This window comes from Lynx rufus, unplaced genomic scaffold (genome assembly GCF_022079265.1).
Source record: "Lynx rufus isolate CCGP_SWC_20201006 ecotype Redwood Valley unplaced genomic scaffold, mLynRuf1.p SCAF_2, whole genome shotgun sequence".
Lineage (NCBI taxonomy): Eukaryota > Metazoa > Chordata > Mammalia > Carnivora > Felidae > Lynx > Lynx rufus.
The window spans coordinates 197731069-197743980 of NW_025814834.1; the positions used below are offsets into that span (position 1 = coordinate 197731069).

A 12912-nucleotide genomic window follows, 5' to 3' on the forward strand; every position below is an offset into this window, starting at 1 on the left:
CATAAGAGTCAAAAATCAATAGGGGCGCCTGGGTGGCGCAGTCGGTTAAGCGTCCGACTTCAGCCAGGTCACGATCTCGCGGTCCGGGAGTTCGAGCCCCGCGTCAGGCTCTGGGCTGATGGCTCAGAGCCTGGAGCCTGTTTCCGATTCTGTGTCTCCCTCTCTCTCTGCCCCTCCCCCATTCATGCTCTGTCTCTCTCTGTCCCAAAAATAAATAAACGTTGAAAAAAAAATTTAAAAAAAAATCAATAAATGTAATACACCATGTTACAGAAAAAAGGAGAAATACCAATATGACCTTCTAAATAAATGCAGAAAATTCAACTAACAAAATTCACCACCCATTTATGATAAAAACTCCAATCAAACTACAAACAGAAGGGGAACTTCCTCAACCAAACTACCAACAGAAGGGGAACTTCCTCAAACCTGAACAAAGGGTATCTATGATAAATATACAGCTAATATCACAGTTAATTTACTAGAGATCCTAGCCAGTGCAATAAGGCAAGAAAAGTAAACAAAAGGCCTATATAGATCGGAAAAGAAGAAACAAGCTGTCCTTATTTGCAGATATTATCATGTTAACACAGATAATCCTAAGAGATTTATTAAAAAGTTACCAAAAGTATCAAAACCACAATAAGATATCACCTCATACCAGTGAGTATCAAAACAACAAAAAATAACAAGTATTGGCAAGGATGTGGAGAATAGGGAACCTTCGTGCAGTATTAGTAGGAACGTAAATTGGTACAACCACTATGGAAATGGTATGGAGGTTCCTCAAAAAATTAAAAATAGAAATACCCTATGACCCAGTAATTCCACAACTGGGTAATTACCCACAGAAAATGAAAACACCAATTTGAAATGATATATGCACCCCTATGTTTATTGTGGCATTATTTACAATAGCTAAGATATGGAAGCAACCTGTCTATAATAGATGAATGGATAAAAAAGATGTCACACACGTGGGGTGGTTGGGTGTCCGACTTTGGCTCAGGTCATGATCTCATGGTCCATGGGTTTGAGCCCCACGTCGGGCTCTGTGCTGACGGCTCAGAGCCTGGAGCCTGCTTCAGATTCTGTGTATCCCTCTCTGCCCCTCCCCTGCTCACACACTGTCTCTTTCTCTCCAGATATAAACATTAAAAAAAAAGTTTAGAAAAAAAGATGTCTCTCTCACTCACACACACACACACACACACAGAGGAATATTAGTCAGCCATAAAAAAGACTGAGATCTTATCATTTGCAACAAAATAGATAGACCTAGATGGTATAATGCTGAACAAAATAAGTCAGAGGACAAATACCATGAGTTCACTTATATATGGAATCTAAAAACAAAACAAACAAACAAAACAAAAATCTCAAAAAGACTCTTAAACACAGAGAGTAAACTGTTAATTGCCAGCAGGAAGGCAGGTGGGGAAATGGGTGAAATAAAGGAGATTAAGAGGTACAAATTTCCAGTTCTAAAATAAATAACTCATGGAGATGAGAAGTACAGCATATAGAATATAGTCAATAATATTGAGTAACACTGTATGATGGCAGATGGTGACTACACTTATGGTGGTGACCATCTATTACATTATAAAAAAGCATTAGGATACTGATGAATTTAACAAAATATGTACAATAAAAACGACAAAATGTTATTGACAGAAAAAAAGCTACTGACAGAAATTAAAGAGGCCATAAATAAATGGAGAAATATATCCTGTTCACAGGTTAGAAGGCTTACTATTGTTATGATGTCAGTTCTCCCCAAACTGATCTATTATAGATTCAACACAATCCCAATGAAATACCCAACAGGTGTTTTTGAACAAACTGACAAGCTAAAGTTAATTTTTAAGAAAATTATAGAAATCTAAACAATTTCAAGACTTGCTCTACAGTTATAGTAATCAAGACAGAATATTGGCATAAAACATATATATATATATATACATATATATATACATATATATACACATATATATATATATACATACACACACACACACACACACACATATATATATATATATATATATATATATATATATATATATATATGTCAAACAAAATAGAGAATTCAGAAACCCATGGAAAGGATAATCTATTCAAAAAATTTAGAACTAAATATTCATATACAAAAAAAACCCCTTAAGCCTTTGCAGTATAAAACCCACAATAAATAGTATGATCACTTTGCAAAAGTTATACAAACCCTATATGACTCAGCAATTTCATTCCTAATCATTTACCCTGGAGAAATGAAAACACATATCCATACAAAAACCCATGTATGACTGTTCATAGATGCTTTATCCATAACAGCCAAAAACTAGAGACACAGATGTCTTTCAACAAGTGACTAGATTAAACTACAGTATATTAATACAAGGAAAAATTCAACGGCAAAAGTACAGAACTACTGATACACACAGCAACATGGATAAATATCTTAAAATTATTCCAAGTAAAAGAAGCCAAACACAAAAGAGCACATACTGCATGATTCCATTTATATGAAACTCTAGAAAAGACAAATCTAATTATAGTGACCAAAAAGAAATCAGTGCTTTCCCAGTGCAGGAGTGGGATAGAGACAAAATGACTGAGATGGAGCGCAGGGAAAATTTGGGGGATGGTGGGAATGTTCTATCAATCTTGATTGTTGTGATGATTTAACAGGTGCATAACTTTGTCAAAGTTCAGCAAAAAGTACACTTAAAATGGGTGCATTTTAGGGGTGCCTGGGTGGCTCAGTCAGTTAAGTGCCTAACTCTTGATTTTGGCTCAGGTCGACCTCACGGTTTGGGAGTTCAAGCCCCACATTGGGCTCCATGCTGGCAGCATGGAGCCTTGCTTGGGATTCTCTCTCTCCCTCTCTTTCTGCCCCTACCCCACTTGCTCTCTCTCTCAAAATAAATAAATAAACTTAAAAAAAAAAAGCCACTATAAAATGGGTGCATTTTGTTGCATGTAAAGTATAGATCAATAAATCTGATTAAAAACACAGGTCAAGGCATACATCCAGAGAAACAGAGATTGACTGCATGAGTTTATCTTCTCCTACTCCTAACATCCCTTACTAAATTAGAAAAAAAAAGACTCAAATAGATGGTCTTAGCAACCATCTAAAGAAACTAGAAAAAGAGCAAATGAAACCCAAAGTAAGCAGAAAAAAAGGACATAGTAAGTATCAGAATGGAAATCAATGAAATAGAAAACAGAAAAATAGAGAAAAATCAGTGAAACAAAAGCTGGATTCTTTTTTAAAGAAGGAATTACATAATAGTGTTCATAAATTTTTAGCCAGACTGATTAGAAGAGAGAAAACACAATTACTGATACCAAGAATGGGAGGATGACATCACTAAAGAAAACTATATAAAAGGCTAATGAGGGAATGTTATTAACTTCCTGCTAATAAATTTAACAACTCGGATGAAATAGTCAAAGTCCTTGAAAGACCACCAAAGCTCACCCAGGAAGAGATACCATTTCTTCTATATAAACTCTTCTGGAAAATTTGAAGAGGTAGAAATAGTTCCTAATTCATTCTTTGAGACCAACATTACTCTGATACCAAGACCAGATCAAGAGATTATAGAGAAGTATAAAACAATACCCCTTAAGGCAGATATGAAAATTCATAACAAAATTTTAACAAATCAACCCAATGCTATCATTATAAGGATAACACCTTAAGACCAAGTGCAGAATGCATAAGACCAGGAATGCAAAACTGGCTTAACATTAGAAAATCAAATAATACAATTCTCAATTAATGGACTTTAAAAAACACAACAACACTGTATGATCATCTCAACAGATGCAGAGGAAGTATTTAATAAAATCCAACATCTATTTCTAATATAACTCTCAATGAGCTATAAATAGGAGAGAACATCCTAAAGTTGATAAAGGGTATCTAAGAGAAACCTAAAATAATAATTAATGGTGAAAGACTAAATGTCTTCTTCCTAAGATCAGCAACAAGTTGCTTGTACTACTTGTATTAAACACTGTACTGGAGGTTCTAGCCAGTGCAATATGGCAAGAAAAGCCAATAAAAAGCATCCATATTGGAAGGGAGCAAGTAAAAATGTGTTTATTTGCTGATGACATGATCACAGATGTAGAAACTGATGCAATCTACAAAATAGGTACCAAAACGAACTAGTGAATTTAGCAAAGCTGCAGAATATAAGGTCAATGTACAAAAATCAACTGAATTTCAATACACCAGCATGAACAATCCTTTGTAAATATGGGAGGATCTGGAATTTATACACTGCTGGTGAGAATATAAAATGGTACAACCACTTTGGGAAATAGTTTGGTAGTTTCTTAAAACAAACAAAAACAAAAAACAGCTAAACATACGCCTACAATCTGATCCAATCATTTTACCACTAGATTTTTACTCGAGAGAAATGAAAGCATATCCATACAAAGATCTGTACATGAATGTTCATAACAGCTTTATTTGTAATAGCCAAAACTTGGAAACAACCCAAATACCCGTCAATAGGTGAATGGATAAACAAACTGTGGTATACTTATATAATGGAATACTACTCAGCAATGAATAGGAATAAACTATCAAAATGATGAATTTCAAAATAATTATGCTTCAAGAAAGAAGCTAGTATATACTATATGATTCCGTTTACATAAAATTCTAGAAATTACAAACTATAGTGATAGCAGATCAGTGGTTGCCTGGGGAATAAAGGAGTCAAGGAAAGGTAGGAGGGAGGAACTATAAAGAGACACAAAGAAAATTTGGGGTGTGGTATGTTTATCTCAGTTGCATGAGTTTCATGGGTGTATACAAATGTCAAAACTCGACAAGTTGTATACTTTAAATTTGTGCAGTTTACTAAATTTCAATTACAATAAAAAAGAAACAAAATCTTGAGATAAGAAATTAGTTCATAAAAAAGAACAACACAGGGGCGCCTGGGTGGCGCAGTCGGTTAAGCGTCCGGCTTCAGCCAGGTCACGATCTCGCGGTCCGTGGGTTCGAGCCCCGCGTCGGGCTCTGGGCTGATGGCTCGGAGCCTGGAGCCTGTTTCCGATTCTGTGTCTCCCTCTCTCTCTGCCCCTCCCCCGTTCATGCTCTGTCTCTCTCTGTCCCAAAAATAAATAAACGTTGAAAAAAAAAAAATTAAAAAAAAAAAAAAAAAAGAACAACACAATATGCAAAGGGAACAAAACAGGAAAAGGCTCTCAGAAATCATAAATGTGAATATAAAAATAAAGAAGTCAAGGGGCGTCTGGTTGGCTCAATCTGTTAAGCACCAGACTTGTAGTTTCAACTCAGGTCATGATCTCATAGTTTCATGAGTTTGAGCCCCGTATCTGGCTCTCTGCTGGCAGCACAGAGCCTGCTTGGGATTCTCTCTCTCTCCCTCTCTCTCTGCCCCTCCCCTACTCATGCTGTCTTTGTCTCTATCAAAATAAACTTAGAAAAAAAAAAAAAAAGGAAAGAAGTCAGTAAGAAAAAAATATCCCAGCAAGTAGAACACTTTGCATAATATAATGGATAAAGAGAAGACCCTAAGAACTTCCAGAGAGAAAAAGACAGTTACACAAAAAGGAATAAAAATTAAATTAATAAAAGACTTCTTAACAAGAAGACTAGATGTAGGTCTCCAAAATTCTGAATAAAAATGATTTTCCATTTAGAATTCTCTACCAAACTACCAATCAAGTATGGCAATAAAGACGTTTTCAGATACGGAGGGCCGTCCAAATTTATGTCACACTTTCTTAGAAATTCTCAGAGAAGGTGCTCCACCAAAACAGATCAAGAGGAAGAAATAGGGGTCCAGGAACAGGAGTCAACTGAGGAGGGCAGCAAAAAGAAATAACAGGATGATAGCTCTGCAGCAAAGCTGGAGAACAAGCAGTATAAATTGGAGCAGAAGGACGCAAGGCTCTAGGAAGGTCTCCAGAAAAAATTATTAAAGGAATTGATAGATTACTAGGTATGTTTGTGCATTTGTAGAGGGGCACAACCCAGACACACAGACAACATAGATAAGGATATAAACTGCAAAAAGATTAAAGACAAATTAATTTGTAGTTTAAAAAATAAGTGAGGTAGGGGCACCTGGGTGGCTCAGTCACTTGAGCATCTGACTGGCTCAGGTCATGATCTCATGGTTCATGAGTTCAAGCCCCACATCTGGCTCACTGCTATTAGCGCAGAGCCTGCTTTGGATCCTTTGTCCTCTTCTCTCCCCTGCCTGTGCTCGCTCTCTCTCTCTCTGTCAAAAATAAACATTAAAAAAAATAATAATAAATAAAAAATAAGTGAGAGAAGGAATTACTCCAGAAAAATAAATTATTCAAGAAAATGAAACTATAGTATAGTGCTTGGCTTGGCAGTGAACGATATTTACATAGTTGTAATACTGATGAATACTTAACCACCATAAGGGCAGCTACTCCCAGAAAACAGAAAACAACAAGTGCTGGGAGTGCAGAGAAACTGGAATCCTTGTGCACTACTGGTGGGACTGTAAAATAGTACAACCACTATGTTAAACAGTAAGGAAGTTCCTCAAAAACTTCAAAGTAGAACTACCATACCATCTAGCAATACTTCTGGGTACATATCCAAAAGAATTGAAAGCAGGGTCTTGAGGAGATATCTGCACACCCATGTTCACAGCAGCATCATTCACAATAGCCAAGAAATGGAGGCAACTCAAATGTCTATTGAAGGATGAATGGATAAACAAACTGTGGTATATACATGGAATGGATTATTATTCAGCCATAAGAAGGAAGGAAATTCTGACACATGCTACACCACGGAGGACATTATACTAAATGAAATAAGCCAATCACAAAAAGGTAAGTGCTGTTTGACTCCACTTATATGAGGTATCTAAAATAGGCAAATTCACAGAAACAGAAATTAGCATGGCAGTTACCAGGGTTTATAGGGAAGGGGAAAAGGCTAGTTGTTTTATAATGGGTTTGATAAGATAAGAAAGTTCTGTAGATGTTTTACAACAATGTGAATAAACTTGACACTACTGAACTGCACACTTAAAAACTGTTTAATTGTGGGGTGCCGGGGTGGCTCAGATGGTTGTGTCTGACTCTCGGTTTCAGCTCAGGTCATGATCTCACAGTTCATTGAGTTCAAGCCCAGCATTGGGCTCCACACTGACAGTGAGGAGCCTGCTTGGGATTCTCTCCCTCTCTCTTTCTCTGTCCCTCCCCTGGTCACGTTCTCCCCTCCACCCCAACTCTCTCTCTCTCTCAAAATAAATGAATAAACTTAAAAAAATGATTTAATTGGTCAATTGGTATTACTTTTCTTACCATAATTTAAAAAAAAGATTAATGGGGTCATGTCAGAAGACACAGGAGCCTACTTGGAAGGAAGGAGTCCCCACTGGTCAAACTTGAGACAAACAGAATTTTAAAAAGTAATGACTATATATAATGACCACTGTAACATTAATTTTTAAGAATCTATGAGGTAATAGTGATACTAAAAAAATCTTTATAGAAGAATGGAAGGTATTCATTGCAAAAGAAATTATATTAGAAATTATTTAGAAAATGAATACTTTCTATGCAATTCTCTGTGTAGTAGCCGTTAGGCAAGGATCATCAATGAATACTAAAACAATTAAGAATTGTTGTGGAACAGGATATTCAAATGATACCAAAGCAACACCCACAGATGACTTACTAATTACAAAGGGGAAAATGCACCTTACAATGGAAAGATATGACAGTTAACACTTTAACAAAGTGATCAAACTTAGCATCACTATTAGAACACCATGCCAAAAAGAAAAAAGAACACCCTGTTACTGTGTGGTGTCCCCTAATCTGATAAAGATCGAATACATAACAGTGCCTATGAATTATACCAGTCAAAAATGCTTACTCTGAATCTAATCCCTCCTCCAGATCCAACTTCCAATATATAGGAAATACAGGGGATAGAGGAACAAGTTAAATGACACCACAGGGAAACAATCAGACACAATTCAGAATGTGAGACAATCTACAAAACAAGTGACCTAGATTAAGAGAGACTAAGGAGACAATAATTAAACACGTGAACCTTGATTCGATCCTGTTTGAACAGTTTACAAGAAGACATTTTTGGGACAACTGGGGAAACTGGAATATAAACTAGATACTAGATGATTTTTAAAAATCATGATTAACTATATATTTCCAATAAACATAAATAAAAAATGTTTAACCTCACTAATTATTAAAACAAAATATGTTAAAATTTACCTATCAAATTGGTGACAATAAAAATTAATACATTTTTGGGGGGGCAGGACAATCTGGTAACATGTAACAGAGGTTTTTAAAATATTTATATACTTTACCCAGCAATTCCACTTCTAGGTATTCATCCTATAGAAATAAGAGTTGTACATAAATATTTATTGACCAGAATGTTCACTGCAGCATTACTAATGAAAATGGGCACAACCTAATTATCCAAATGGAATAATAAATTATATAATACTTTCTAATCATTAAAAATCTTAATTTGAGATAATTAACATGAAAAGGTCCTTAGAAGACATTAAGTATATGGAAGAGAATAGTTATTTTTTGTGATCCCAGAGGGCACAACTAGGAACTATCACTGGAAACTATAGGGAAGTAGAGTTTGTCTCAGTGTAAGGAATAACTTTCTAACAATCAGAATTTTTTAAACAATGAATGGCCTGCTTCATGAGTTAATGAGTTTTGTGTTATTAGAATTCTAAGCAAAAGCTGAATGGTCACTTGGCAAAGATATATAGAACAGATTTATATGTTAGGAGATTAAAGAGAAGATCTTAATGCTCCTTTTCTACTCTAAGAACTTATAATTCCATATAAAGTTTTCCATTAGCTGGAATGTCAGGAAGGAAGTAGCTGGTAATTCTTTGTAAATGCTATTAAAGACTCACCTGGCATTATACTAAAAAGAGATTATATTTATATTAGAATACTGGAGTTGAAGGATGACTTGTATTATCATATTCTGTATCAATAACATACACATTATTGATAAAGTGAAAGAACATTAACCCAATGGAGAGAACTCAAACTGAATTGACAGGAACTACATTACTAATTTCTCTGTTTCTAATAAAGAACCTGGAGAGTTATACTTTTCCAAGGTGAAATAGCACTTAACATATCAAAAAGGACAGGAGGCACTATATGCTTCCTCTTTTTGTTTCTGGCTACTCTTTACTTCATATATAAATAGAGGAGGAATAAAATATATCCCCACTCTCCTCTGCAATTTTGTACAGAATCTTTAAACTTTGGGCGCATGAGTAGTGGGCAGTGGGAAGTAACACAAAAACATGGTATCACACTGGGTTCCTGGAAAGCAGAAGCAAGTGCTAGAGGACTCTGAAATTTTTAGAATAAAACTGGTGATGATGGCAATTCAAAAAAGAATCCCCTAAAAAACACACTTAAAAAATAATAATAATAACCTTTTATTATGGATATTTTCAAATACACACCAAAGTAGAAAATATAGGGGCGCCTGGGTGGCTCAGTTGGTTAAGCATCCGACTTCAGCTCAGGTCATGATCTCACAGTCCGTAAGTTTGAGCACTGTGTCGGGTTCTGTGCTGATGGCTCAGAGCCTGGAGCCTGCTTCAGATTCTGTGTCTCCCTCTCTCTCTGCCCCTCCCCCTCCCACTCTGTCTCTCAAAAATGAATGTTTCAAAAAAAATTAACAAAAAACAAAGTAGAAAATATAATGAATCCCCACATAACTATCACTCAGCTTAATTAATCAACATTTTGTAAAAGTTGTTCCCTCTAATTTTCCAGGGTTTTGGCTTTTTTTTTTTTTAAGAGTTGAAAACAAACACCTGACATCATACTACTTTACCTATAAAAACTTCAGTTTGAATAGATACCCTTTCTTGCAAATAATACCAAGTATTCAATAAATGTTGGCTGCTAGGTACTGTTAGTGGCTAGGTACTGTTCTGTGCATTATACTTGTGCTTACAAGTATTAATTTTCACATATGCTAAACCTCATTATTATACCCATTTTGCAAATGAGAAAACTGAGTTTTATTGGCTCAGGTCACAGAGCCAGTAAGCGGTGGAGTTAGGTTATGAACCCAGAAGTTAACTCTAGATTAGACTTTACTCTCTCAACCACTAAAGTATGCTGTCTTTCCCCTATGCATGTTATTCTAGCTGTTTCTTATGGGATATAGATTATTATGGTAAAGTGGGAGAGGAACTGCTAAGTGGGAAAGAGACTGGAAAGACCCTGTAACATGAGTAGCTGCTCATTGCTTTTCTTGTGAAATTTTCTCTTCTAAATGCCCCAAACGAGAAGGGAAATATAATTGGGTATCATCAGTGTGAATTGCCTAGGACATAAAAGAAAGTCACCTCACAGAGGGAAAAGCAACGCTCAAGTCTCTTCCACAGAGGTTAAACACACACAAACTTCTTTCAATCTGCCCCTCCAGTTAATGACCCGCAGCAAGGGGGTCTGGGCCGATGGGAGAGGGGTGTCTCTAGTTCCACCAGACCTTTAAAATGGTTCAAACAAGGGGCACGTGGGTGGCTCAGTTGGTTAAGCATCTGACTCTTGATTTTGGCTCATGCCATGATCACACAGTTCATGAGTTTGAGCCCTGCGTCAGGCTCTGTGTTGACAGTGTGGAGCCTACTTGAGAGTCTCTTTCTCGCCCTCTCTCTCTCTCTAAATAAATAAACTTAAAAAAAAACAAAACTTTAAAATAGTTCAAACAAAGAGATCTCACAAGCAGAGGGCTGAGCCATCAGTACAAGCAGTATTTGATTCCTTAATGAAGTCTTTGAAGAAAAAATAAAAGGACCTGGAAAAAAAACTTCTTCTGGCTGATGCCTCAGTTCCAAAACTACTAATTAAAGATTTGTTTTTAAAAAAAAAAAGGGATGGGAGTAGTCTCCTCCGAATCTTTGGTCAAGAATTCTCCTAAAACTCTTCCTAGTAATTTATGACAGATCTTAGAATAACAGAATTATTTTCCCCATGGAGCCTACCTAGGGTGTCCTCCACTCTCCCCAAACACAAACAGAAGTGCTTCTTCCTTGTTCCTAGTGCACGTTATACATAATTCTCTTAGAGCACTAATCAATATTGTGGTATAATCATCTTTACCTTCTCTGGACTATCAATCCCTAGAAAGCTAGGACCCTACTTTGGTCCTCTTTACATTTCAAATTCCTAATCTTAAAACCTAGCACCACTGAAAATATTTGAGGAAGATTTGCTAAATGAATAGAGAAAGAAGCTGAGGATGACCAAATATGGAGTGATATTTAGGAGAAGATAACTTTTATCAGTACCTCTCTAACCTCAGCCCCTTCAGTATAGCCCACAAGTTCCCCTCCCTTTAGGAGTTTTCCCACCAGCTACTAGTCCAGGATGAATGATAACAGGGCCTATATCTTTTGAGGGCTGAGAAAGAATCCGGCCACTTTGCTTTGTAATAGCTTTTCATGAACTAGGGAGAACTCAGCTTGAAGAATCTGGAAGGTAGTCAAAACCTTTTAGGAGCTTTTATTCAAATGCAGATACAGAATATTATTTGAAATGCCTGCCTTTTTACATTTAAATCCTGAAGGAAACAGGGAAAATAAATAATTCTATATAAAACACTAGTGATTACTAAGCAGCCCTTGGTCATCCACTTCTATTTTTCAGACCAAAAAATTCCCTATCAGAAAACTACAGGTCTGGTTACAGCCCTCAGCCATGGAAGACGCACTCTTCACATAGTGGTATGAGTCTCCTTGGACCCCTCTCTAATACAGGTTAGCCAAACCACTTGGGGAATTATTTGGTTAGGCAATCTTTTAAAGTAAAAATCTTTGGGTAAAGAAGTTATCTTTCTCATCAATTTTAGAAAATTCAAAATAATCTCCCAGTTTAATCTATATTACACTGGAAAAAAAAAAGAAGTCCCATCACATCTTTTACATGCCATTCTCTGGTTACCATGTTACCTTGGTTAGTGTCCTTTGGATGTTCTATATGAGCAATGACTTCCTTGAGATAACTTTGCTTCTGCTTTTCTAGATCTGATTGTGAAAACGTCGGAACATTAGTCCTTGAACAAAGCAAACCGGGAGGAAAAACAGCCCATTAGAACCATGAGTGTAGTGTTTATAGAGAGAAGTCACATATTGCTGATCAGTTAGAACAACTAACTTTCAGAGGCAAAATACTCTTTAAGATCCAGTGACAGAAGACAGTGTTAGTCACATAGTATAAAGCTGAAATCAAGTATGGAGTTGAGAAAAAAAGGAAGATGAGAAACAGATACAACCTCCTGTTAACAAGGCATAGGAAAGTGAAGATTATCCAGTCCCCAGAGAAAGTAAGCACTTGTTGAGTAATTCAAGGTTAATCAAGAAATAACTTCACAGAGCCACAGAAAAACTCAAAGAGATAAAGACCAAAAAGAACCAGCTGGGTGTGGCAGTTAGAATACTGGTGACCTTGGCAAGAACAATTTTTGGCCCTTGCTCATCCTGTTTGCACTGTACTATGGAGTCAGTGGATTAGAATATGGAGATAATAAATTCATAACTGTTCTAAGTAGCCTGACTTGGCTCTTTGGTATAACTTCCACTGTAAGTAATTCACCAAGTTTCCCTCAATTGTGCAAAGAAAACAAAACAAACAAACAAACAAACAAACTGGGATTAAGGATAGCAGTCAAAGGAAACTTTAGCCTTATTTCTAATACATTAAAAAGAATTTAAAGCAGAGGAGAGCCTGGGTGGCTCATTTGGTTAAGCTTCCGACTCTTGACTTCAGGTCAGGTCATGGTCTAGTGGTTTGTGGGTTTGAGCCCTGCATAGGGCTCTGTGCTGG

General features: G+C 36.4%; 1 protein-coding gene across 4 annotated transcripts in view; it reads right to left on the reverse strand.

The window, feature by feature from the left end:
• Nucleotides 1–12912, reverse strand: part of S100PBP (S100P binding protein) — a 48205-nt gene that overhangs the window by 14815 nt on the left and 20478 nt on the right. For all 4 annotated transcript variants that reach the window (XM_047082631.1, XM_047082630.1, XM_047082632.1 and 1 more), the window contains one exon: nucleotides 12039–12142. In XM_047082631.1, coding sequence (XP_046938587.1) covers nucleotides 12039–12142 — 104 coding nt within the window. The remainder of the gene's footprint in view (nucleotides 1–12038; nucleotides 12143–12912) is intronic.